Source organism: Camelus ferus, chromosome 21 (genome assembly GCF_009834535.1).
Source record: "Camelus ferus isolate YT-003-E chromosome 21, BCGSAC_Cfer_1.0, whole genome shotgun sequence".
Lineage (NCBI taxonomy): Eukaryota > Metazoa > Chordata > Mammalia > Artiodactyla > Camelidae > Camelus > Camelus ferus.
In genome coordinates this window covers 6,888,301-6,913,026 of record NC_045716.1, presented here as the reverse complement: position 1 = coordinate 6,913,026, position 24,726 = coordinate 6,888,301, and the positions used below count along the sequence as shown (strand labels likewise).

General features: G+C 48.9%; 1 protein-coding gene across 3 annotated transcripts in view; it reads right to left on the bottom strand.

The window, feature by feature from the left end:
* Nucleotides 1-558: 558 nt before the first annotated feature.
* The window catches only part of ASTN1 (astrotactin 1), a 293,377-nt gene continuing 269,209 nt past the window's right edge, over nucleotides 559-24,726 (bottom strand). For all 3 annotated transcript variants that reach the window (XM_032463675.1, XM_032463676.1, XM_032463677.1), the window contains exons 19-23: nucleotides 23,740-23,891; nucleotides 22,518-22,653; nucleotides 16,796-16,896; nucleotides 6,234-6,417; nucleotides 559-3,198 (exon numbers count right to left, since the gene is read on the bottom strand). In XM_032463675.1, coding sequence (XP_032319566.1) covers nucleotides 2,961-3,198; nucleotides 6,234-6,417; nucleotides 16,796-16,896; nucleotides 22,518-22,653; nucleotides 23,740-23,891 — 811 coding nt within the window. In that variant the 3' untranslated portion in view covers nucleotides 559-2,960. The remainder of the gene's footprint in view (nucleotides 3,199-6,233; nucleotides 6,418-16,795; nucleotides 16,897-22,517; nucleotides 22,654-23,739; nucleotides 23,892-24,726) is intronic.

Below are 24,726 nucleotides of genomic sequence, written 5' to 3'. Positions count from 1 at the left end.
CACTCTTTCCTGCTCCATTCAGGTTGGTCTCACTTTAAACTTGAAAGTAGATGGGGTTGTGTGTACAGTGTGTATGTGTGTGTATAGAGTGTGTGTGTCGTTTGTGTATACAATGTGTGAGTCTGTCGTGTTTGTATAGTGTGTGTGTATACTCTGTGCAGTGGGTGTGTATACACCTTGTATATAGAATGTGTGCAGTGTATGCATTGTCTGTATAGTGTGTTGTCCATGTGTAGCGTGTGGTGTGTGTGTATAGGTGTGTGGACTGTGTATATGTGTTGTGTGTACATCTGTGGCTGTGTGTGGTGTGTGTATACTGTGTGCATGTGTGTACGGTGTGTACACTGTGTGGGCCTACAGTTTGTGTTTGTGTCATGTGTAAATAGTGTAATCTGTAGTGTGTGTGTAGTGTGGACGCATGTGTGTATAGTGTGTGTGTATGCTGTGTAGTGTGTGTGTAGTCTGGATGCGTGTGTGCATAGTGTGTGTGTGCGTACACTGTAGTGTGTGTGTAGTGTGCATGTGACTGTGTGCGGTATGTGTGTATGCTGTGTGGTGTGGGTGGTGTGGACGCGTATGCGCACATGCAGTGTGTGTGTGGAGGGCAGAGGGGACACTGGAGGAGGAGGGGAGTCACGGGAAGGAAGAGGCTGAGCAGGAAGGGTCACAGGAGAAGCAGAAGGAGATGAGGTGGCTGAGAGGAGGTGGAGGGACCTGGGAGAGTTGTGGGGGAGGCAGAAGGAGGGAGGGAAAGCCAGGGCCTCCTTTATTGGATAACACAGAGGGAGGGGACAGGGCAGGGGGTCCCTGACCTGGGTGTCCTCAGACTCCTCCACGTTTTCTGTGGGGACATAAATAAGGGACAGCGAAGCAGCAGCAGCGGCCAAACCAGCTCCTCGCAGGCTCCGCCCCATTGGTTGGGACCCTTCCTCTCTGGTCATGGTCAAGATCAGACACTTGCCCTTTGAGGCAGTTTACCTGAGGCCTTGTGTTGACCACAGGTGGTCTCGGAGTTTTCTGGGAACTTTTCCCTGGAACTGGGGGGACCTCTGGGGGGTACATACCAGAATGCGATAAAAACTTCTCCGTCTTTCTGCGGAAAGACGCAGGGAGGGGTGTGAGATCAGCCTGTGCTTCGCTCGCGGGCACCGCGGGGAAGGCCCCAGACCCCCTGGTCCCTAAGGGCGCTGTCGCTGCAGAGCTGGGGTGCCCGGTGGGCGTGTCTACCCCGCGGAGGCCGGGGCAAGGAGGAGCTGCGTGTCCCGGCAATGCTGAAAGCAGTGCTGAGGGTGGCGAGGGGTTAAAATCCCGTGCTTGGGGTGGGGGTGGGGGAATCCGACAGCCTGATTTCATATGGTAGCTCAGGGGGGTAAGAAATGAGAGTGGGGGAGGGGACGCAAGTTGCATAACCTCTCTCTGCCTCAGTTTCCTTATCCCTGAAATGGAGCCAAGAAGAGCACCTCCCTGGAAGGGGCAGGGGTGGCACTGCGAGAATTCAGCGATACCTAGAGCGCTCAGAGCGCACCTGGCACCCAGGAAGTACTCAGTAAACGAGTTCTGTCATTACTACTGTTTAGGAAAAAATCGGTATGGCTCAATGACTGGCCCTACAGATTCTGCATCTCCTTCCTGACCCTTCTGTCGTGTTCCCAAACGAGGAGCCCTGGTCAAAGGCAGAGGGGCTGACAGCGAGCGTTCAGGCCGCGGGGGTGTTTAGGGGCGGTTAGGGCCGTCACGGGTCCGCAGGGCCGCACAGAGCCGTTTCTGAAGGGCAGGGTTTCCTGCCAGCTGGGCCCCCACTCACGCCCATGCTGTTGCTCGGGGAGTGGGGCAGACACAACGGCCGGGCCCTTACCTGCGGTCACCGAGCTCGCCTGCCCAGGCTCTCCGCCGCTCCCAGCAACCAGATGGGAGGCGAGATGAATGATCTGCCAAACCAGCAACATAATTAAGCAAATTCGGCAAGGGGCAAACGGACAGGGCTTTTTTCTGGTCGGCAGTAACTTCAGCTCACCAGAACGCTGAGGTGGAGGTGCCAAGCCCTCCTGACCAGAGCAGGCATCAGCCAAGACTCATCGGTCCAGGGGAAGCGGTGTGATGTGCACTGGGGGTCTGCAGAAGTTCACCCTGGAGGCACAGGAGTTTTTTTTTTTTTTTTTTTAAACAATAAACTACACTTCTTTCCTAGAATGTGGGCTGCCAGTTAGACTCCCAGGTCGAGGTCTCTGCGGGTGCATCTGACAGGTAGCATTTTGTTGCCTCTTAAAGATCAGAATGTTCAGAGGAGAGGTCGGCGATCTTGCCCAGGGAGACTGAGTTGCAGGACCTCGAACTTCAGGGGGCCTGCTGGGGTGCGTAACGGGGCTGGTTCTCCTCTGGGGTGTGAAGACAGCAGTCAGAGGCCTTGGGGAGACACCACGGGACCCACCCAGGAGCCGCCTTCCTGATTTTCTTGTCGTTCTCTGTGGGCAGAGCCGGGGCTCCCGGTGTGAGCTGCTCCCGCAGGAGGAAGCCGGAGGCGGGGCCCGAGGCCGCCCCGCAGCTTCCTAGCCGCGTCTGTGCCCCGCCATAGGCGTAGGCGACGCGGGAATTCCGTGAGCCCAGGCGCACCCGCCCTTTTCGGGGACGCATGACAGAACTCTTGAGCGTCTTGATGAACCTCTCGGACGAGAATGAACGAAACAAATTAACCAAAAAATAAACAAGCCCGAAAATACCCCCCTAAAGAGAAACGCGGGAAGCCCTGGCTAGCAGGCTCACTGACCACGCAGCTGAGGGCGTCCTACCGAAGAAGGTCTGCAGGGAGCAAGGGTCACGTCCTCCCTGCTCGAGATGTTGCCTGCGGAGGTTTAAATGTTCCATTAAAAAATATTAAAAAGCCACACACCGACCCAGGCGCGCCGGCTCCCTTCCTCGCTCCGGCTTCCTCCGGGCAGCTGCGCTCCGGCCGCGCCGCGGCGCTAGGTGTCTTTGCTGTCCCCGTAATCGTTGTAGGGGACACTCAGGGTCTGCTCCTCGCACGTCTTCCTGAGGTCCCGGCTGAGCTCTGACCAGTCAAGCCCGTAGGGCTTGATCTCACTGTAGCGGCAGCCCAGGTACCTGAGGGAGCTGCGTCGCAGGCTGATCCTGGGCTCCTGCAGGAGTCCGTTGCACCAGCTGCTGAGATCCCCGAGCTGCGAAAGGATGAGGCCGGCCTTCCTGTGGGGCAAGCACGGAGGACGCTTAGGTTACACAGAGCAGAAGGCAGGAAGGGTCCACAGCGTGAGACTCTCAGCCTCAAGAGGGCCGAGCCGGGTCTGTTTTGCTTCCTGTCCCAGAGTTGGCAGTTAGATCAGGAGGCCCTCTATAAATATATGTCAAGCCAATGAACGAATGAATGAATGAAATAATTAATCAGGATGGATGAGCAAAGCGGGGCATCAAAGCAAAACAGAGAAGCAAAACGCACTGTGGACAAATAAAGAAGAGAAAACGACTCATATTTTAGTGGGAATTAATGCCCTTTTAAAATCATAGTTGTCAGTTTCCAAAGACAAATCAATTCACTTTAAAGCCAGTAATTTATCACCATTAAATGACAAATAATATGTTTGACTGGCTATTTCCCTTTTCAAGGCTATTTCTGAACTGAGTAGAAGCAGCCGATAAATTGCAGTTCAGGGGATCTCAGATGTAACTAATTATGCCTGTCTGGAGGTGATTATACTGTAATAAGGGCAGAAATGCCCTCAGTGCACACTGACCCAGGGTCATTCTTTGGGAAAATGCAGACTCGCAGTGGCACACATCACCTAATTAACCTGCAGGTGAGCTCACGCTCTGTTCTGCTGTCTCCTCTGGAAAGTCAGGAGGCCAGGGCCATCGAGCCCTCATCCAGGAGGTGATGACAGGGAGCCTGAGCTGTTGCAGATCCGAGAGCAAAAGCGGCCGAGGTGGGCAAGGTCTCCCCGAGTTCACACTCACTGGAAAGGAGTGATCCCACGGGGCCAAGAATAAAGTGTGAGACCCCTGGGTACAGCCTGGGGAAGCGGGCTGGGCTGTCACCACCATCTGGCTCACTGGGGTTCGGACTTCTTCTTGGCATCTACTTCTGTTAACAGGAGCGGGGACCACCGGATGGCCAGTTCTCAGCCCTTATGGCTTTGACTCTGAACACTTAGGATAAGTGGGGGGAAAGGTGTCCCTCACTCAGCTGTGTTGTTCCTTCTTCAAAAAACCTAAGTGATCAGAAACCCATGAAGGGATAGTCTCTTGTTCCAACAAGCCCAGGTGAGGCTGTGAAATCTCTTCTGGAAAGCTCCGTGAGCAGCATCCCTTGCAGTATTTATCGACTGCGAGGCCAACTTTACAGGTGCGGAAGCAGCTCTTTTCTAGTTCAATCAGCAATTCTTTCCAGAAACTGGAAGTTTCTGCCCCGCGTTTACAATGAGCTTTCAAGAACAATAAGCAGATTCATTTCATTCATTTTCTTCCAGCCAGGCGAGGAGCATCACAAGGGCTGAGCTCACCGCATTCTTAGGAGGGCAAGCGAGAGACGGGCAGAGGTGGCGCTGGAGGCAAGGTGTTGCGCTGCAGCAGCAAAATTCAGGGGCCCCGAGGGTGTGAGGTCATCAGAGGGCTGGTCACATTCTCTCCAACGTCAGTGGTGGGTCAGAGAAAATCAAACACACACTCTGCCAGCTAAACAGCTTCCGCATTGTCTCTCCCCTGCCCGTCAGCCTCTGCCATTTGGCCAAGCCAGCTTTCCAAAAATGGTCATCCACAGGGACTTTGGTGGCCCTCCTCTTAATCTGTCCTGCCGCGTGTCATTAGTTACTGACACATTCTTGGGAGGTGGAGGAAGGGGAGAGAAGGAAGAGTGAAGGGCCGTGTCTGCATCACCTTGAAGAAATGGATAAAGGTGCACCTTCGCCATACTTTCAAACAAATGGGTTTAACTAGTAGGTAGGGTTTTTGTGGCTATTTTCATTGCTCACTTTCTAAAAAACTAATAATGAATTTAGACCTGCCCTTGACCATCTCAGAACCTGTGGTCTTCTTGTTTCTTAAGAGCAGTGCAACCAACAGGGTCCTCAAAGTATTTCAACCCTCAACTCCATCTGGAAGCCTCCATGAATGCTAGTGGAACTGGGTTTAACTGAACCGAGGGGATCCTTTCTGCTTCCTTACAGGACACATGCACACACCCCACTGACTTTCCTGTTCAGTCTCACGGCTCACCCCAAAGTGGGCTGCTGTATCTCAAGGCAGGGGACTGGTTGTTTCCTGTGGTTCTCCCCGAGGTCCACGACACTGAAAAGTGAAACTTTATTTTCCACAAGCTAATGAAACTACAAATTCTGCACACCCCCCACCCCCAATATATAGTCTTGACAAACCAGTATTATACATGAAAGAGTCTCCTGGGAAGAGAGTTTTGAGAAGAGATCACCAAGCCAGCAGCAGGCCTCACTTCACAGTGAGATCCACATGTTCCCTCACTCCCCCTTTTCATTAACCAGCTGCCTTTCTGACTCTTGAGTTACAAGAGGGAAATTTTTAAAGCGATCCAGATTCCCTTGGAAATCAACACGATATCGGCAATGTTGGTGCTATTCCAATTGTGACATTCATGCACTTTGACAGAGAACTGTATATATGGCCTCAACTAATGTCAGAAGGAAGGAGGGAGGGAGGGGGAGGGGAGCAGGCAGACAGAGGGACTTGGGAGGAGAGGTGGGGAGAGGGGATATTAGGCAGGAGTAATAGTGAGGGCAGGAGTGATGATAAGATTTGGAGCAGGGAGGATATTTGTTAATATACACCTACTTTCTAACCCAGGGTTTCCTTTTTACCAAAATTGACACAGAACAAATGAAAAGTCCCGTATCTGTTTCTCTCTGTGTCCTTCCACAGCCATAGGATCTGTTGGCCTACCAACCTTTATAGGAAATAATTTATGGAATGCCTATAGATTCTTCAGGACCTTACACATAAAATCATTTTATTTCAGGAAGATAATCCTAAATTCTCTCCTTTCTTCAAAAGTAAGAAAGGCAGGACTTGACTACTTAAATATAGCTTATCCATAACTAATCTGCATGAACTGAGCCATCTTAAAACACAGGACTTTCTTCTCCAAGCACATAAGTGCACCTAGGCTGTCTGCAAATTCACGGATGCAGAATTGTAGTGGGAGAGGAACAGAATTTCAAAGAGCTGAGGTCTTTAAAAGAGACAAGTTTATCGATTACCTGGGGCCTAATTCATCCTCGCACCGCCAGGTGAATTCTCCAAAACTCTCATAGTGTTGATTATAGTGGTAGAGGACCCGATGCAGCGTCGGGGAGCCCAGGTCCAGAAGGGTGTTGTAGGCGGTCTGTTGTTCCTTCCCGCTGGTATAGCCATTGAAGAGGTTGTAGATCTTGTCTGCGATTTCTGAGGAGAAAAGGAAAATAAGTAAGGTTATATATGTATATATCAATAATTATAAATATAGACACATATGTGTGTATATGCATGTATATGTGTGTATTTATATACATACATATGAGTGTATGTGCGGGTATGTGGAATTATTTAAAGAATTCTGGACCTACCTAGAGCCTGGAGAAAGTGGTTTGAGTAATTCATTTTATTCCTGCCCCATCAGGTTTCAGTTTTCTCTTCTATATAATGAAAGCCTTCAAAGAGAATCTCTCTAAGGCCAATTTCAGGGACAATATTCTTTGTCTTTACCCATGTTTCCTAAAAATACAGAGCCGCAGGCAAAAGCTCATAGATTGATACTTTATTGGAAAATGCAGTCCCAGGGAAGTAGGAAGAGGATGGAGAGAAATGAGGCAAGAAAGGAGGCAGAGCACATACAAGAAAGTGCACTAAGGAGCCGATGGCTATGTTTTGCAGGAGAGAATGCACGAAACTACTGGATCCCCAGGGGTCCATCCGGGGGGGGGGGGGGAATGGAAGAAGACTCTGTCACCTGCTCCCATGCAGGACTGGTCCATGGGGACTCTTCACGTTTGCCCCCATGAGGCATTAAAGCTCCTGCACTCCTAGATACAAAGTGGGTCCTGCAAAAGCAGTGGGGAAGCCCTGGACGTGAGGGAACAGCATTTGGCTCAGGGACGAAGTGAGGCACTGCCTTGAGCAACGTGAAGACCAGGAGCGGCCTCAGTGCCAAGGCAACCTGGTCCCTTGTCAGCAGGGACGCAGGTCCTTTGCTAGGGCCACCCAGACAGGTATGAAGTGGCAGGTCTGTGGTTGTTAGAGCAGGCAGAGAGCTGGACATGAGCAGAGAAAGTGGGGCATGAGCCAAACGGCAGGAAACCATACGTCTTGTGAACAACGGGGGTCCTTGGGCAGACAAAGAAAAGCAGGGACCTCCGGATTGATAAGAAACCACACATTTTGGAATAAATGTCCTGGAGGCAGACAAAGGAAGGTGGGAAAAGTCAGGAATCTCTGGCATCAGAATGTAACCTTTTTCTCATTACGCCCTCACTGCAATAAAATGAGCCTTGCAGATAAGAAGTGCCATCATGCACTGACGCCGTAACACTTCTGATCAAGATTAAATAAGGACAAAAATCCCTACTCCCCTTGGGAAGGTGGCCCTGGGATGAAATCAAGGACTATGACCCCAAACCCCTCCCTCTTCAATGAGCATTCCACCCATTCGTTCTTATATGACCCCATATTAGCCAGCTTGCCAAAGAAACTCAGTGACGCTACAGTCCGCCGCTCTCCCCTTGAGAGCGTACTATTGCTTAATAAATCCCCACTCTACGTGTTTGACCTCCATCTCTCGTCTCTGAATTCTTTCTGTGATGGGACAAGGACCTGCTCTCCAGGAACATGGCAACATAGACATTCAATCCAGTGCAGGTCCAAGTGAGTCACCTTTTGGTTTAATTTCTCTCTCTTGTATTTCTGCCTCCAAGACGTTGCCAGGACTGAACTTGGTGAATGTGGCAAAGTGGTGATGAATTGGTGTGGCCTTGGCATTTTCCCCTATTGAGCTCTCAGCACCTTATCCGTAAATGTCTTCTCATCAAACCTGTCAGCAAGGAGAACTGACCACATTTCCTTCCTAAGCAGCTGGGAACTGGAGAGCCGTGCTTTGTCTCAGATCCAGTGTTAACTCTGGGGCTGAAGAAACTGAAGTCTACTGGCTTCTAAGCCAGACTTTGCCCACTTGGACCCGCTGTTAGCCTAAAGGCGCTGATTCCTTGTCACCATTCCAAGTGAACTCAAGGCTGCTGGTAATGACACATCATTGCAGCAGTTTCCTGGGTTGGAGTGAATAAAATTTCTACCTCCACTCTGCCCAAACATTGTGATAATTCCCTTCTTTTTCTGTCTTGCCCGTTGCCCACGAGGACAGGAGCCAGATCTTACTTCCTCAGTGTCCTGAGTGGTGAGCACAGAGCCAATATAGTTGATCAAAAATTGTTGGCTTAATGAGTGAAATTCATGACTTTGGGAGTCATTTGAGTCTTCCTTGGGTGAGGGTTTCCAGTGATCTATCTTCAGATCAGGTTATACCGACCTGTTAGCAATTAAACTCTTGTAGTAAGCATCTTTAGCTGCATGAAAAATGATTTCAGTCCAGAAATCCATTTAGACTTTCAGGATGTTAGAATTCTCAGGTTATTAAAGCAGGGTCAAGAGATAAAGTGGACAGTGATTCGGAATATAAAGATCTTTGGTATCTCCAGTTATTTATCAGCAGGCTGTTGATTGCCAGGAACTTTACATACGTGCATTCACATCCTCACATCACCACTGCACAATGGGTGTGGACGTCCTTGTCCCACAAACGGGGACTTTCACGAGAGGCCAGGTTACCCGTCCAAGGTCAGAGAGTCGTTGCAGGCTGGAGTCAAGATTTAAAACTATATCCACCTTCATTGCTCTTTTGCATCGATGCTCAGGGGATGGTAGTGTTTAACCAATTTGAGATACAGGAGGCAGAGTCTTGGGGGATGTGATTCTGGTGACTATTTCCAGGGGAGGACATGGCCCTGGCTGGTCCACAGATGCCAAGTAAGGGAGAGGCCTTGTAGGTATGCCCAGTGTCTGTCTCTTCTGGACTTGAGATGGAAAGAAGCAGAAGGACTGTTCTAAGAGCTGTGCTGTGGTCAGCGGGAGGTAGGGACTGTGTACTAAGAGGAGAATGACCCACGGAGGAAAAGTGTGGGTCATGAGACTGGAGCCCAGATGGGGAGGTTTGGGGCTCCTTCTCCCACCCTCTGATGGATGTCCATCTGTTCTTATTTCTGGTGATGGGAAATAGGTTCCCAGGCCTCAGGCCCCGGTTGTGACAGTCCGCTGAGGAACAGTGATGACTGGGAAGGCATTTTCTGGCATATTTGCTGCTCTCATAAGGCAGCAGTAATGTCCAGCAAGAGAAGGCTGGTGCTTCCCATTAGCAGCAGCCTTTGTGCCTGGGACCAGGTGGGATAGGCCCAGGTTCCACTGTAAATCTCCTAAAACCAAGATAATCTAACTCCAGGGTGTGCTTGGAAAGCCTACATTGCTAAATGGGATGCTACGTTCAGAAAGATCTATATGCCAGGCTCCCGGAGCCTGAGTATTTCTGGCTCCTCCTAGCTCACTGAGGGAATTTATGGGTATTATTTCATTAGCTTTCATAGTATCTCAAGAATTCACTAACTCAAAGAATGCTAAAGATTAGCAGGTTTTTTTCAGTCATCATTTTACCCAGCTTTCCGCTTCACAGCAGTCTTGAGCTATCCAAAATAGGTATCTGTCTTCCCTTTCTTGGTCTGCATGCGATTCAGGAATAGTTAAAATGCAGGCGAAGAGGTGGTGAGGTGTCTATATACACAGCCTCATCACGAAAAAGGGAACCGAGTTATTAGAAAGATCTCCTGGGGAGCAGAGTAAATGAACGGGGCTGGGACTGAAGTCCTCAGACCCAAAGCTATGGTAAGGACAGGCACCATGGCGTCAAGTGGAGCTGGGTTCCATTACACTAGCTGTGTGGCCTTGGACAAGTTACTTAACCTCTCTGGGTTTTAGTTTCTTTGTCTGTTCAATGATGATAATAATACCTACCTTCCAAGATTTATTGTAAGAAAAAAGTGATGTTGAATGTAAAGCCTTTCTTTAGCCCAGTGTCTGGACAAAGTGAGCATACATTCATTCATTCATTCATTTATTCAATAAAATTTGTACTGAGTGCTTACTGTGTGCTTGACATCTTTCTAGGTACTTGGGCTACAGCAGAGAGAAACTGACAAAATTCCTGACCCTGTGACACGGTCTGGTCGTAGGAGACATTCAGTTAAGCAATAAGCATAATAGGTAAGTGTTTTCGAAAGTGGGAAAAAAATAGCACAGGAGAAGGAAGATTGGTATTGCTGGATGGGGCACTGCGATTTTAAATAGGGGGTGGGTCTCAACTGGAAAGAGAACATTCAAGCCAAGACATGGAGGAGGGGAGAGAGTGAGCAGTGGGGGGATACCTGGGGCAGAGCACACAGAGGAGAAGAAATGCTGGCACAGACTCCCCAGCTACGGCAGACAGCAGATTTGAAAACAGCAGATAAGCCATGGTGTTTGGAATAAGGTGAGGGAGGAGAGAGTTGGACAATAGTAGATATTATTATTTTTTAATTATTGGTCCTGGTTCCCTACTGGATCATGCTTTTCCCAATGCCATTAAATAGTCTTATTTAAATGAGAGGAGTGACTCCAGGAGCAGAAGTGAGCTTTCTCATCCCCCAGCAGTAATTGCTCTTTTTCCTACGAAATAAGAATCCTAGGAAGCATCTGTACCTTCCTTGGCTGTTATGACAGAGTCCCCTGAAGGGAGGTCCTAAGTCATCACTGTCAGTATTCTGGGGGAGCTACCTGAAACCACTGTCTGTCCGCACTGAAGTAACTGACCACAGAATTCCACATGAAAACTTGAGGACAATGACTCCCACCTGGCGTTACATCTTGGCATTCTTAGCACTGTCCAAATTGCAGAGTGTCTTCCTCCTTCGCCTTGTTCCCAATGCACTCGAGTTAAAGTTCTTCCTTCTGTCCTTCCCATATCATGTCCTTGCTTATATGTCTCCATAACATAGGTCACTATCTGAAATATTACTTATTTTGCTTTTTTGTTTGTTTGACATCCCTGCTTCAATATAAGCTCCCTGAGGCTGGGGGTTTTGCCCCCACTAATGCCCAGTTCAGGTGTTTAGTGAGGGCTTAAAATAAGTTGTCTGATTTGATAAACTTGTGAAATCTAATTATAAAATTCTTGTAAACAAATTCTGAGCCTAATTCTTTCTGTTTCTTTAGCATCTAATGTCAGGGCGGTGGCATAATTAACAAATGGCCGTGAACAAAGAAAATGAAGAAAAGGACAGTATTTATGTTTGGCATCAGGAAAGGAGGATGGAGGTTGGAGAAAAGATGGATGAGAACCAGCCTTCGCTTAGTGAAGTTACATGAAGAACTCTGGGAAGGCTGTGCCTGGACCTGGGGATCGGGCTGATCTGACTGCTAACTTCATTCAGCCTTTCCTGCTGGGAGAGGATGGCTTCAATAAAACAGCAGTAGAAACTTACTTGCACAGTGGCCTTACTGTCACGAGATGGCAAAATTCTACATAGAGAGCATCTCGCTTGGGAAAATGTTCATATAAGAAATAAAGTCTGGCTTCCTGCTAGATAATTAGGAGCTGAGGTCATGCTCTGGGTCACTCAAAAGGTAATTCCCATTTGTTACTAGGTTTAAACTCAACCCAAGTGAGTTGTATTTCCGATCGCCATCTGGGTTTGAAGGAGGCGAAACGTATGCTTTCTTGGTGTAAGTGCCAGGTCCGTATTTTTGCAAGGATGCCCTCAATTAGTCTAACTCATTAATCTCCGCATCTGCCCCGCATGGGACTCCTTTCCGACTGGAGGAGAGCAGGCCCTGGGAATGTTAATTTCATTCTCTCAGCATTAAATTGCCTCTCGAGCTCCCAGCGGGTCTGCTGGGATTTCAGAAACCCTTCTTTGCCAGGGGGCACACAGGGTCAGAAGGAAGAAGCACATGTTGCTATGCTCTGGGGACTAGAATAAACGCAAAGAAGCCCCACAGAGAAGCAGGGAAGTGGTCTCTCCCAGGCAGATTATCCTGCGTTGGCCACTTTATCCCCGGGTCACTTCGATCCATCTATTCCTGCAGGCAGCTTTACGCGACGTCCCTCCTACCTGCTTCTCACCACCTGACGGCCAACCAGCCTGCTGCCTGTTCAGCAAGCAAGTCCGAGGTGCCTGCTGTGGCTGCCGGCAAGGACGTCAGCAAATTCTCCAAAACAGAACTGGCTGGGGCACCTTCTCATCACCTGTTCCTCTCTGGCTTGTAGAAAATCAACAGATGATGAACTAAGGGTGCTGTGGGTCCTCTCCAGTCTCTCCTCTAGGGGTTTTCAACCCCACATTCTGCTTTCATCATCAAGGGATTTCAGGGACCATCAGAAGTCATTCAGTCCATACCCTACGAGCCCGGCAGCGCTCAGAGTCCAGACAAAAGCACCTCTGTCTTCTACTTAAAGGTCTCCGTTCAACTGTTACGCCTCAGTGGACACCAACAGTCCCGAAGGGGGAGCTTTTCTGGTACCTAACTTGAACACTATTTTTTCACGTACGTCTTTTCTTCATCAGTATTGAAAGACAAAGAAAAGTTTTCAGTCTTTTACACAAATAACCCTGTAAAATGTCTAGTTTAACACTGCAAGCAGAATGGGCATTGACACCAAATGATGAGTCTGAGTGCGGGTTCTGGAAGATGCTAGCTTTGCGGCCCTGGTCAGCTTACTTTATCTACTCCGAATCTCAATGTCTGCACGTATAAAATGCAGGCAATATTCTAGTCATTTAATAAATACTTACTGAGTTCCTACTCAAGAACAAACTCCACGCATGGTTAATGATATTAACAGAGACAATGACTGATTCTGGAAGTTTAGGGCGTACAAGTTTCAATAAGAGAACTGTTGTGGCCATGCTGATTTGCTGGTAGCCCGCAGATCACCTTCTTTATGGCTCCTGACTCCAGCTGTATCAAGTTGACCATGACCGACACAGCCCCTGAATGTGTACTCCCTAACGTTTACCCAACACTTACTATGGCACTTAAAAAAATACTTTACAACCCACCAGCTGAATGAACTAGAAAAAGAAGAACAAAAAACCCCAAAAGGCAGCAGAAGGAAGGAAATTACAAAGATTAGGGAGGAAATAAATAAAATACACGTTAAAAAGACCATAGAAAAAAAATCAATCAAACCAAAAGCTGTTTTTTTGAAAAAGTAAATAAAATGATATCCCATGCTCTTGGATTGGAAGAATCAATATTGTTAAAATGGTCACACTGCCCAAAGCAATCTACAGATTTAATGCAATCCCTATCAAATTACCCAGGACATATTTCACAGAACTAGAACAAATCATAATAAAATTTATATGGAACCATCAAAGACCTAGAATTGCCAAAGCATTACTGAAGAGAAAGAAAGAGGCTGGAGGAATAACTCTCCCAGACTTCAGACAATACTACAGAGCTACAGTCATCAAGACAGCATAGTATTGGTACTAAAACAGACATATAGACCAACGAAACAGAATAGAGAGCCCAGAAATGAACTCACAAACTTTTGGTCAACTAATCTTCGACAAAGGAAGCAAGAATATACAATGGAATAAAGACAGTCTCTTCAGCAAATGGTGTTGGGGAAACTGGACAGCAGCATGTAAATCAATGAATCTAGAACACTCCCTTACACCATACACAAAAATCAACTCAAAATGGATCAAAGACTTAAACATAAGACAAGATACAATAAACCTCCTAGAGGAAAATATAGGCAAAACATTATCTGACATACATCTCAAAAATGTTCTCCTAGAAGAAATAAAAGCAAGAATAAACAAATGGGACCTAATGAAACTTATAGGCTTCTGCACAGCAAAGGAAACCATAAGGAAAACAAAAAGACAACTTATGGAATGGGAGAAAATTTTTGCAAATGAAACTGACAAAGGCTTGATCTCCAGAATATATAAGCAGCTCATAAGACTCAATAAGAAAAAAATAAACAACCCAATCCAAAAATGGGCAGAAGATCTAAACAAGCAGTTCTCCAAGGAAGACATACAAATGATCAATAGACACATGAAAAAATGCTCAATATCACTAATTATCAGAGAAACGCAAATCAAAACTACAATGAGGTATCACCTCACACCAGTCAGAATGGCCATCATTCAAAAATCCACAAACGACAAATGCTGGAGAGGCTGTGGAGAAAAGGGAACCCTCCTTCACTGCTGGTGGGAATGCAGTTTGGTGCAGCCACTGTGGAAAACAGTATGGAGATTCCTCAAAGACTAGGAATAGACTTACCATATGACCCAGGAATCCCACTCCTGGGCATATATCCAGGAGGAACCCTACTTCAGGATGACACCTGCACCCCAATGTTCATAGCAGCACTATTTACAATAGCCAAGACATGGAAACAGCCTAAATGTCCATCAACAGATGACTGGATAAAGAAGAAGTGGTATATTTATACAATGGAATACTATTCAGCCATAAAAATCGACAACATAACGCCATTTGCAGCAACATGAATGCTCTTGAAGAATGTCATTCTAAGTGAAGTAAGCCAGAAAGAGAAAGAAAAATACCATATGAGATCGCTCATATGTGGAATCTAAAAAAAAAGAAAGAAAAACAAAGCATAAATACAAAACAGAAATAGACTCATAGACATAGAATACAAACTTGTGGTTGCCAAGGGGGTGAGGGGTGGGAAGAGATAGACTGGGATTTCAAAAATGTAGAATAGATAAACAAGATTATACTGTATAGCACAGGGAAATATACACAAGATCTTATGGTAGCTCACAGAGAAAAAAAAGTGACAATGAAAAAAATACTTTACATAAGTTCACTCATTTAATTCTCACTAGAAACTTACCTACCATTTTATTTCCTCTGTCCATTTTACAGAAAAGTAAACTGAGGCATGGGGAGAAACAACCTGCTGAAGGTCAAGTAGTTAGATGGGAAAGCAGACATTTGACCCTGAGTGGTCTGGCTCCAGAGTCTAAGTTTTCCCATAACCAGTTGGTCTCCATGTTGCTTTCTAAGTGTTAGGGACAGAATTGTGGGCAAAAAGAGATCAGAACCCTGCTCTCATGGAACTCACTAATGAGGCAGACAGGCACTGAACACATGATTATAGTTAACAGATGGAGATACATATCATGAAGAAAAGGAACATGGACCTGTAAGGGCATCTAGCAATGGCCCGTGACCCCTTCTGTAATGAGGCAGGGACTCTTGCTCTGAGATCTGCAGGCTGAGAGGAGTTAATCAGTGAAAAGGACGGGGCTGGAGAGCACTTGAGACAGTGAGACCAACATGTACAAAGGCTCTGCGTAGGAAATGGAAAAGGTGTGATGGACTAACTGAGAAAGGCAGTGAGGCTTCAGGAAATACAGCGATTGATGGGAGAGTGGCAAGATGGGGCTGGAGAATTGGGCAAGGGACACTCCACTTAGGTTCTAAGATGCCCGTTACATATTTTGATCTTTGTCACAAGAGGAATGGCAATCCATTAAAGAGTTGTAAGAAGAGGCGTTAACATGATCAGATTTCTGTGTTGAATATAACAGTGCCTTTAACATGCCATGCATGTTAAATAAGGTAACACATGTGAAAGTCCTTTCAGAAGTTGTAAGGTGCGAGAGCATCAGTGATTTTAATTAGAGCAGGTCTGGGTCACTCTTTCCACTGTGATGGGCATCACCATGGCGTCACCCCCTTGAGCACTGTGGGACTGTGTCATCTCATACTCCTCTCGATACAGCTGGAGTCAGGAGCCACAGTTCAGGTGATTTGAGGGGCACCACGAACCAGCCTGGCGACAGCATTTTTCTTATTGAAACTTGCACAGCCCAAACTTCTAGCATCAGCCAGTGCCTGGGTTAATGCACACATGCTGTCAGCCCATTAGCAGTCCAGCTGCTAACAGGCATTCGTGTTTGATCAGATCACTTTAACCAGTGCCAGAGCCCTGCAGAAGTGGTGCCCAGGACGGGTAAAGTCTGGCTGTGTGTGTGTGGGGGGGGGGTAATAAGTCTTAGATCAATGGATGATATCAAGACGGCCAGGGAGCTTCCTGAGAAGAAGCCCCAAGAAGTGTGCTATTTGTGTAATGGATGTGGACCCAACCCAAACCTTTCCTAACTGACAAAGGCTCATTTCAGTGCACGGAAGAGGGATGATTATTTACCAGGCACTGGTCCGTTGTTACAACTCCAAAATATACAGTGAAGATTCTGACACATCTCTGGCAGGGAGCATATGATAAAGCAATTAATTTTAAATCTGTAGCCCTCCTATGCTGTAATTCAAAATAACCTTTCAGGTGTACAAAAAAATATGAAGAGAGCGAGCGACCTGATCAGCACCCTGAGGGCCAAGGTCAGTTACGTCACCACGTACCTAAGCACCTGATGTACCTCCATGTGTGCCTGGGGCTCTCACCAGTGTCTCCCACTGGCTCCTTGACTTGTGGATCACGTGGAATAATAGGATGCAAGGTGGGTTTCCGCCAGAGGCAGAGGTTGAGGAGTTCCTGGAAAGGAGATGCTCTTGCCCTGAGCCTTGAATTCTCCCCATTCCCGGCTGAACTCCAGGGCGTGGCATTTGACTTCCTTGCTCCCTGCTGCCCTGCCGTGAGAGAAGGTCCCAGGAGCACCCCTCCGCGGACTCTGCTAGCCTCAGTGCTTCTTACCTTGGGCTTTGACATCATCCACCACCGGACAAGGGGTCTTCACGATCACGTCACTCGGCCTGGAGCGCCGTCCTGTGTTGTCCACTCCCCACAGGGTGAACCTGGCAGGGAGGGTAAGGGACATTATCAGAGAGCACCTGAGCGCCTGGCTGTTAGCCAAATTTGCCTGGATGGGCCGGTCTGTCCCTGGCTGCTGTCACCATCCAGGTCATAAAGTACGCAGTCTAGAGCCTCTCACTGCCTCCTGGTGGGTCTCGGGTTGTAACTGGCTGTCTTGCGTATGTTGTCTGATGGCAAACATCAGGGCATAGGGCAATGGTTCTCAAAGTGGGGTCCCCAGGCCGGCAGCATCCCCTGGGAAGATGATAGCAATGAGAATTCTCATGCCCCCCGCCAGACCCACTGAATCAGAAGCTCTAGGGACGAGGACAGAAATCTGAGCTACGACAAGCCTTCTAAGCGATTCTAATGCCAGTTACATTCTGGCAACCACTGAGCTGAGGGGAAGAGCAGGTATCTATGGAAACAGATGGCCTGAAGCCTCCACTCCCCGCCATGTGGAGGTAGAGTTGACTCCTCTCAGCTTTGTTTTCCCTCTTCTGGGAAATGGGGGTGATACTCAAACTACTCGCAGGTCGTTGCAAAGATGAAAGGAGATACTAACGTACAGGAAGACCTAGCACCCTACCTGGAGCCCAGAGACGGCACACAAATCCTATTAATTCTGCTCTGTCCGTCTGGTGCTCAGGTGAGGCTTTTCTGCAAAGCACCAGAGGACAATTTTCCTCTTTAAAGTCGAAGTGAAACAGTCAGAGCAGAGGGGTCCTGACTTGCCCATGGCTGGGGGCTCTGTTTCCTCCATGCAGCTCCCCTGGACCCACTGAGATGCTGCCCGGCGTGCGCCAGGCATCCAGAGTGGAAACCTTATGCTACCCCTGAGAGTGAGAAGATGTGGTTCTAAGAGCTCCCTCCGCCCTTCAGCGCGCACACACACACCCACACACCCCCCCAGGAAGAGGATGAAGCCCTGCCATCAAGGGCTGAGAGTAAGATCTCCTGCCCGGGTGATGCAGCTGGCTTGGAGAGGAAAGAGCAACGCCAGGTGCAGCTGCTCAGAGAGGGGTTCAAATACAACCACGGAAATAACCTCTGGTGTCGGCGTCCAGGGCCTCTAACGACTAATCTAGAGAGTCTAAAGCAAATCATTAACGCCGCCTTTCTTGTCTCTTCCTCTTGTGCAGTGTCGCCGTGGGAGGCTGCGTTTATTGGCAAGTCCGGGTTTTCTCTCCTCTTGGCGGAGCTACGGGGAGGAAGAGAGGTGGGAGGAAGAGAGATGCCCCGAGAGAGGGGCCCAGGTATGTTGTGCAAAGGTAAATGGGCGTCAGACAGCTGAACCGCAGAGGGAGAAAAGCAATGGAAATTGCCTAATGATTCTGCCAGGAAGAATATGTTTCTCTTTGCAGAGAAGAGACAACCTTGCATCTCCCACTGGCTCCCCACAGGGCAGCCCAGGAAACGGTCAGTGTTAAGAACCGTGTGCCCCGATGTGCTGTTTTGCCTCCTTCTGCTTTCCCAGAGTCTCAGGCTGGAATCTGGGCACCTCACACAGCCAGGCTGCATTCCCCCGATTGCCCCCTGGGGTCCGAGTGAGCCCCCTTCTCTCACTGGAGGTCCTGGCAACAGGGCCCCTGATCTGCCGGAAGTCGGTCTGCCGGCTCAGAAGTGGGGCGCTTGGTCTTTGTTGCAGACTTGGCCCTGGCCTAACTTCGCGCTGTCACTTCTCACCACAGTCAGGAGACGGGAAACCCTGTTCTCCCCCAGGCTGATGCCCTAGTGCCGGCAGGGTCGCGGGGCTGCTAGCGGGAGCCTGGCCCTGCGCCCCGGTTCTCACTGCCAGGCTTTCTTCCTTCACTGCCTCGTCTTTTTCTGTCCGCCTTCCGGGGCCCTGAGCATGGCCTTGGGACTCCAGGTCAGGGCGGGAGCCTTGCTACTGCTGAAGGGGTGCTGCCTGTCCGTACGCTTACAGGCTTAGGGGCACCTGCCCTAGACAGTCTGTCTATGGTGGGGTCCAGCCACATTTTGCAGCCCACCTTTATTTAACTCTGGGCCACTAATTTCTAGCAGCTTCCCTGGATGTGATGAAAAATGTCCTAAGCCCCAGGTACCAAGTGGCTGTCAGATGGACGCGCTCTCTCAGTGCCTGGGATGGAGTTAACCCTCACCCCCCACCGCTGAACCACTCCTCCCAGTTTTGCTCCCTGTTCCATCCTGCTGTGAGTTCCCACTAACTCTACTAGATCCTGGGCTGGATCTGGATTTAATACAGATGCCTGTATTAAATTAATTCTCATGTTACTTCCATAGGGAAATTAGTATAAAATTTAGCGTCCTGAGCCCTGACCATTTTTAACTGCAAAGCAAGCTATTAGGAAAGGCAATATTCCCCACAACCCTCTGAGCAGAGAGGACACTTGACCTACAAGCCCATCCTTAGTGGTCCCGGTTCCCTCAGTCCTCGAGGGAGCCTGAGGACCAGCCGGATTAATGTTACTGCTGAAGCCAGACTGGGGGACACTTCGCACCTTTCATGTGGAAACGTGGTGCGCAGTCATTTCAGGAAGGCCACTCCGTTTATTGTCAGCGTCGTCGTTTCCAGCACTGGACGGCTCGTAGGACAGTAAGAGGGTTATTAGCTGGGACTACTGGGCGGGAGAGATGAGCCCTGCTCCCAATCCGGGGAGCGAATGTGTAAGGACATTTACTGCTTCGCCCAACGCCCCTGGGCCCTTCCCACCGCTGCCTGGCTGGGACCGTTCAGCCTCCTGTTAGAGCCCGTGTGATGACACGTAGATCGTGTGCGTGTGTGCGTGTGCATGCGTGGGTGCATATGTGTGCAGGAACCAGCGCAGCCCTGTGCTGGCTCCAGGGCTGAGGTTTTAAAGTCCTGAAACGTGATGTGCGTTGAGCCTCCTTGGGCCTCCTGCCGAGGGCTGCCTTTCACACTCAGCCTCTCTAGGTGTAGTGGTTTCTGCGCATGGCTCCAAATCCACTCCCTTTTTCTGAATGACCTGTTCGCTGTCGCCTGCCCCCAAAGGCAGAGCTGTCCTGTGAGCACACGCTGTGACAGAGGGGTGGTGGGTGACAAGACCAGGGAGTCACCTCCCCACTCTGGCCTCAGTTTCCTCGTCTGTCCAGTGTTGATGTTGGACCAGACACACTTTAAGATCCCGTTCAACCAGGGACTCTTAGCTGTTTTTATATAGTGGACCCTTCTCAGAATAATGCTTTTCAAATGCATCAAATAGAGCTCATGGGAAGACAAAGTAAGCCAGCTGTGCTGAAAGACCATTCCACTCCGTGGACCCAGGTGAAGAGCCAGCGCCACGCTTAACGTGGTTAATACGATCACGCTAGACCCTTGCAGGGGCCTGGAGTGGCTGGGGAGTGAGATGCAGTGAGGAGAATGCAGACCCTGATTCAGTTCTTAGCCACCTGCCGCGCCCCAGACGACAAGCTGTGTGATTCTGGGGAAGTTCCTCAGTGTTGCAGCACCTCAGCTTCCTCAACTATCAAATGGGAGCAATAACCCTTATCTCACAGGGTCAGGGGGCTCCCAGAACCACCCATACGCGGTGAACACTCCCATAAACGAAGGTTGCCTTCCTCCATCACACAGGTAAGGAAACTTAGCTGCAGAAACTTCAAGCGTAATCATTTAGTGGTTGGAAACAAAACCAGGCTTGTGGCCCATGTGCTCTCCGCTCCTAAGGCAGGGATCCTCTCCTTCACAGGGCACAGTCGCTCTGGCTTCACCCGCCCCCTCTGCGGAGAGGACTCGCCCCCAGGCCCTCTTCGTGTGATCCGCAGCGCCACCTAGTGGACGTCGGCTGTCTTTCCCCTCTGCTCCGTGCACTTGTCTCCTAAATTTCTGCAGTAATCAACCTTGACAGAAAGCTCGTGTTTTGCAAGACATAAGAGGGCGACGCTGGAAGTTCACCAAGGATAGCAGAGAGGGAGAAGGCACTGGCCTCAGGTCTTTGATCAGGAAATGTAGCCAGGGCTGGCCAACAAGGGGAAGGTCCCACGGTGGGTAAGGGCTGGCACTCCTAACGGACAACCAACCACGCCAGCCTCACTTCGAATCAGGAAACTTGAAATTCCTAATTAACAGTTGTTAATTACTTGGGAATTACTGAGCCGTATTATAAATGGTAGTTCCCGTTGCACTGAGTTGGAAGCATTTACAGCGGGTTAAGCGTTCCACGCTCCCAAATGTTTGTTCCTTTTACCTGTTCCCCTCCTGACGAAGGGCCACCCGCTACCTGCCCAGGAGCAGGTCAGCTGATGCGAATCCTAAGTAGACTTTCCTCTGTCCCATTATCACAGTTGGTCTCTCCTCATTCGTCAGCCCCTCTAGAGTGTCACTCGTCTTAATGTATTTTACTTCCATCACGCTGGCCCCTTGGTTACCTCTCTCTTTTCTATATTAAAGACATTCAGCCTGAGCATTCAAGTTCATCTTGCAATCCACGCCACTCACATTTCTAGCGCCTTTCATCTCTGAACTCTCTAACTGTGGAAATGGACATGATTCATTCTGGAAACCTTCACTCTGTTCTCGTGACCTCATCTGTAAACTGCTAAATATTTTTCATACTGATGGAGTCACGGGGTCCCAGAACGGCATCACTGTGAATTCCGCCTTCGCTGCCCCTCAGTTTTCCCATCATGACTTAGATTCCATCACTATCTCTCCTCTTTGGTGTCTTTTATGTCTGCTTCACAAATACTTTACCATTGTTCCCAGAGCCCAGAGGGAAACGGGGAAGAGCTTCCAGGAAGAATCGAGCTGTTCCAAGCACCACGATATAGGCGCTCACTGTACTTTCTTTGCAGAAAAATGCTGACCATCTCTAACCTCTATAAACTATCTATTTCGACGCCACTGGAGCTAGATTTTCAAAGCAGAGTTCTTGGTATTTGATGCCCTTCCTCCAAAAAATGCGATCACCTCCTCTGACTTCCAGCGTTCGCTCTCTTTCCCCTGCTCACTTTCTTCAGTTCCCTTTACTCACCATCTGCTTCTGCCTCATTGTCCACTTGCTGCTGACCGTCATCCTCGCCTTTGCCCTTGCTGCTTCCTCCGCCCGGCGTGCCTCTTCCCATGTGACGCCACCTACTGAAATTCTCCACGACCCAACTCAGGTGAAGGCCACTCAAGGTGGAATTAATCACTTCTTTCTTTTCTCTTCTACAACACATCCCTTGCTCTTTACTTTTTTGCTTTTCTTTTTTTTAAATAGTAGACTTTGGGGGTAGGGAGGTAATCAAGTTTGTTTGTTTGTTTGTTTGTTTATTTTAATGGAGGTACTGGGGATTGAACCCAGGTCCTTGTTCATGCTAAGCACACACCCTACCACTGGGCTATACCCTCTCCTGCTGTTCCTTGTTCTTCGGTATCTAGCTTTCATCTCGTTCTACCTGCCGTTAAAGTTACTTGTTTCTATATCTCCCTTCTCTGCTGCAAACTCTTTGAATGATGGGACTACTTACCTTTCTTGAAGTGCCTGAAAGTTTCTTTCTAATGCTGATCGGGACAAGATTTGAGAGACTCAAAATAGTTTTCCAAGTCTCTGGAGGAACTCAAGTTAGCAAAAAGACACCAGCTGAAAACCTGGGGATGGTCAGGGGAAGGAAGAAGGAGGTGGTGAGGGTCACTCACATGTAGATGGTGTCGGGTTCCAGGCATCGTATGATCAGAGAGATGGTGGTGAGCTGCTTGTCCGGGACCTGAGAGGGCATGGCACACGGAGACTTGGCGCCTGAGATGATGTCGTCCACAAAGCTCAGCACCGTTTCTGCCCGGGGGGTGGGGGGTGGAGGGGAAAAGGCGTGAGAGAGTGTGATGGCCAAGCAGCCCCCGGCAGGGACCAACTCCATGAGAACTAAATATGAAAATCCGCTGGTCCCAGGCTTCTGAAACTCCTAGCAGGGAAAGGAGCCCCTAGAAGGAATGGCTTTCCTGCCTCTTTCCTATTCAGCTAGTCAGTTTAGAGCCATTTGTCCAGAGTTAGTTCTGAAACAACCAAGGTGAGATGTACCTGCCACCTCTGTGAGCTCTTTTACGACATGTTCTCGGCACAGGCAGGGAACGGCTGTTCTGGTCACTGGTCACTGCCCCCCCTTCCCCGTACCTGTGCACATCAGGGGAGGACCCCTGAGGAAGCCGGGGCATGCCCGGCTCTCCACGCCCGGAGGCAGCGCGCAGGTTTCCAGGCTTTGGCAACAGTTTCACCAGAAGCTGTTTGCCCTGAATCAGACTGTGGACGCCACCATCCTGCTGGTGACCATACTCGTGCGTCAGTTTGAGTGATGATTTATGTTGACCTTTCCCTACTTGTAGACAATGGACCACTAAGGCATGAAACATTGTTTCATGGGGTGTTCCCACCCTTTTAAGACTTCCCCCTGCTAGCTGGAACTGGCAAAAGCAGAGTTTGCTTTAGGACAAGATGTGGGGTAAGCACATCTGTTTCTCCGTGTTTTTGCCTGAACAGGGCCGGGGGGTGGGATTTATTAGCAAAGGAATTTTTTCTTCTGTAATCATGGCAGTGGTTAACACAGAACTGTTTCCTAATTGTGGGCTAGGACAACTAGTGTAGTGCAGTGTTGTTTCTTGGTGAGTGTGCCTAGAGGCAATGAAATGGACACCTCTCTTATAAACAAAAAGAAAAACAAAATCAAAGCAAGATTGTCAAAGGCTCACCATGCAAAACGTCTCAAGTGGAAAAGATGGTGGCTGCTTTTCCTCCCCGCTCCTCCCACGTGGCCCTGGGACACTGGGGACCTGGAGCAAAGCCAGGAGGCGGGACATCTTCCTTGTCTTTTGTTTTTACCCCCTCCCCCCGGGATTGAGAAGAGCCCGTGAAGGGGGAGATGCTCACCTGTCTCCACTTTGGAGTGATCCATCCTGTCAGTGACCTTTTCTTGACGGATGAGGTAATCTACAATCTGCACCCCGATTGGAGGCTCCGAGTGCTCCCACTCCAGGACCACGAGGGTGCTGCTGGGCTCGTGAACCGTGGAGAGTCTCAGCCTGGGTGCCGACAGGAAGAAATATGAAACGGACGCCCAGCCGAGACCCGTGACGTCTCCTGATGCCACTACCGGCCACCTTATCAATGGTCACATCGTAAACTCTTCTTTCTAACCTTTCATAAACAACCATTACAATGATCTTTTTGAAGGCTTGTCTCCTTCCCTAGAGGAGAGGTTAGGAAGATCCTTGACATCTGTATTTTATTCATCTAAGTGTCTGTTACAGAGTGGAACTCAACATGTACTTGTAAATAAATAAATGAGTCAAAGATGAATGAATGCTTGCACCTTACAGGGTTAGTGGACAGGGCTTTGGGGTAACCTTTATAGGGCTTGGAAGTATAATTTCTGGTTTTTGAAAGATAAAAAAATATGCCTCTAATGCTCACAACCCAGGCCCTTGCAAGGTGGCGTCTGGGAGAGCCTTGCATTAACAAGGCCATGGACAGCTCAGTGTCTGTAACGCTACCAGGATCTGCCCTGTTGGTGGAGCCCTGGCTTCCCCGCTTGCTGTGGGTACTAACTTGTGCTCAGTTTGGAGGTAATGCTCAGAGGGGACTTTCCTGGGCCAGAGAAAGTTGGACACGTGGCCCGTTCTCCTCAGGGTGACGTCCTGTGTCTGCAAACTCCGGTTCTGATTTCTGTTTCTGTCTTTGCTCTTGGGTTTTGATGCATATCCCGATTCCCATTTCCAGTCTTTCTCTGCTTTTCCCAGTCACTGTCTCCTCATTTCATGTAAATTGTCCACTTTGACCACTCTTTGCCTTGCCATCTCATACCTCTTTGTAACTTGTGAAGACTCAAAAATGCTACTGACAGTCACTGGTATGAAT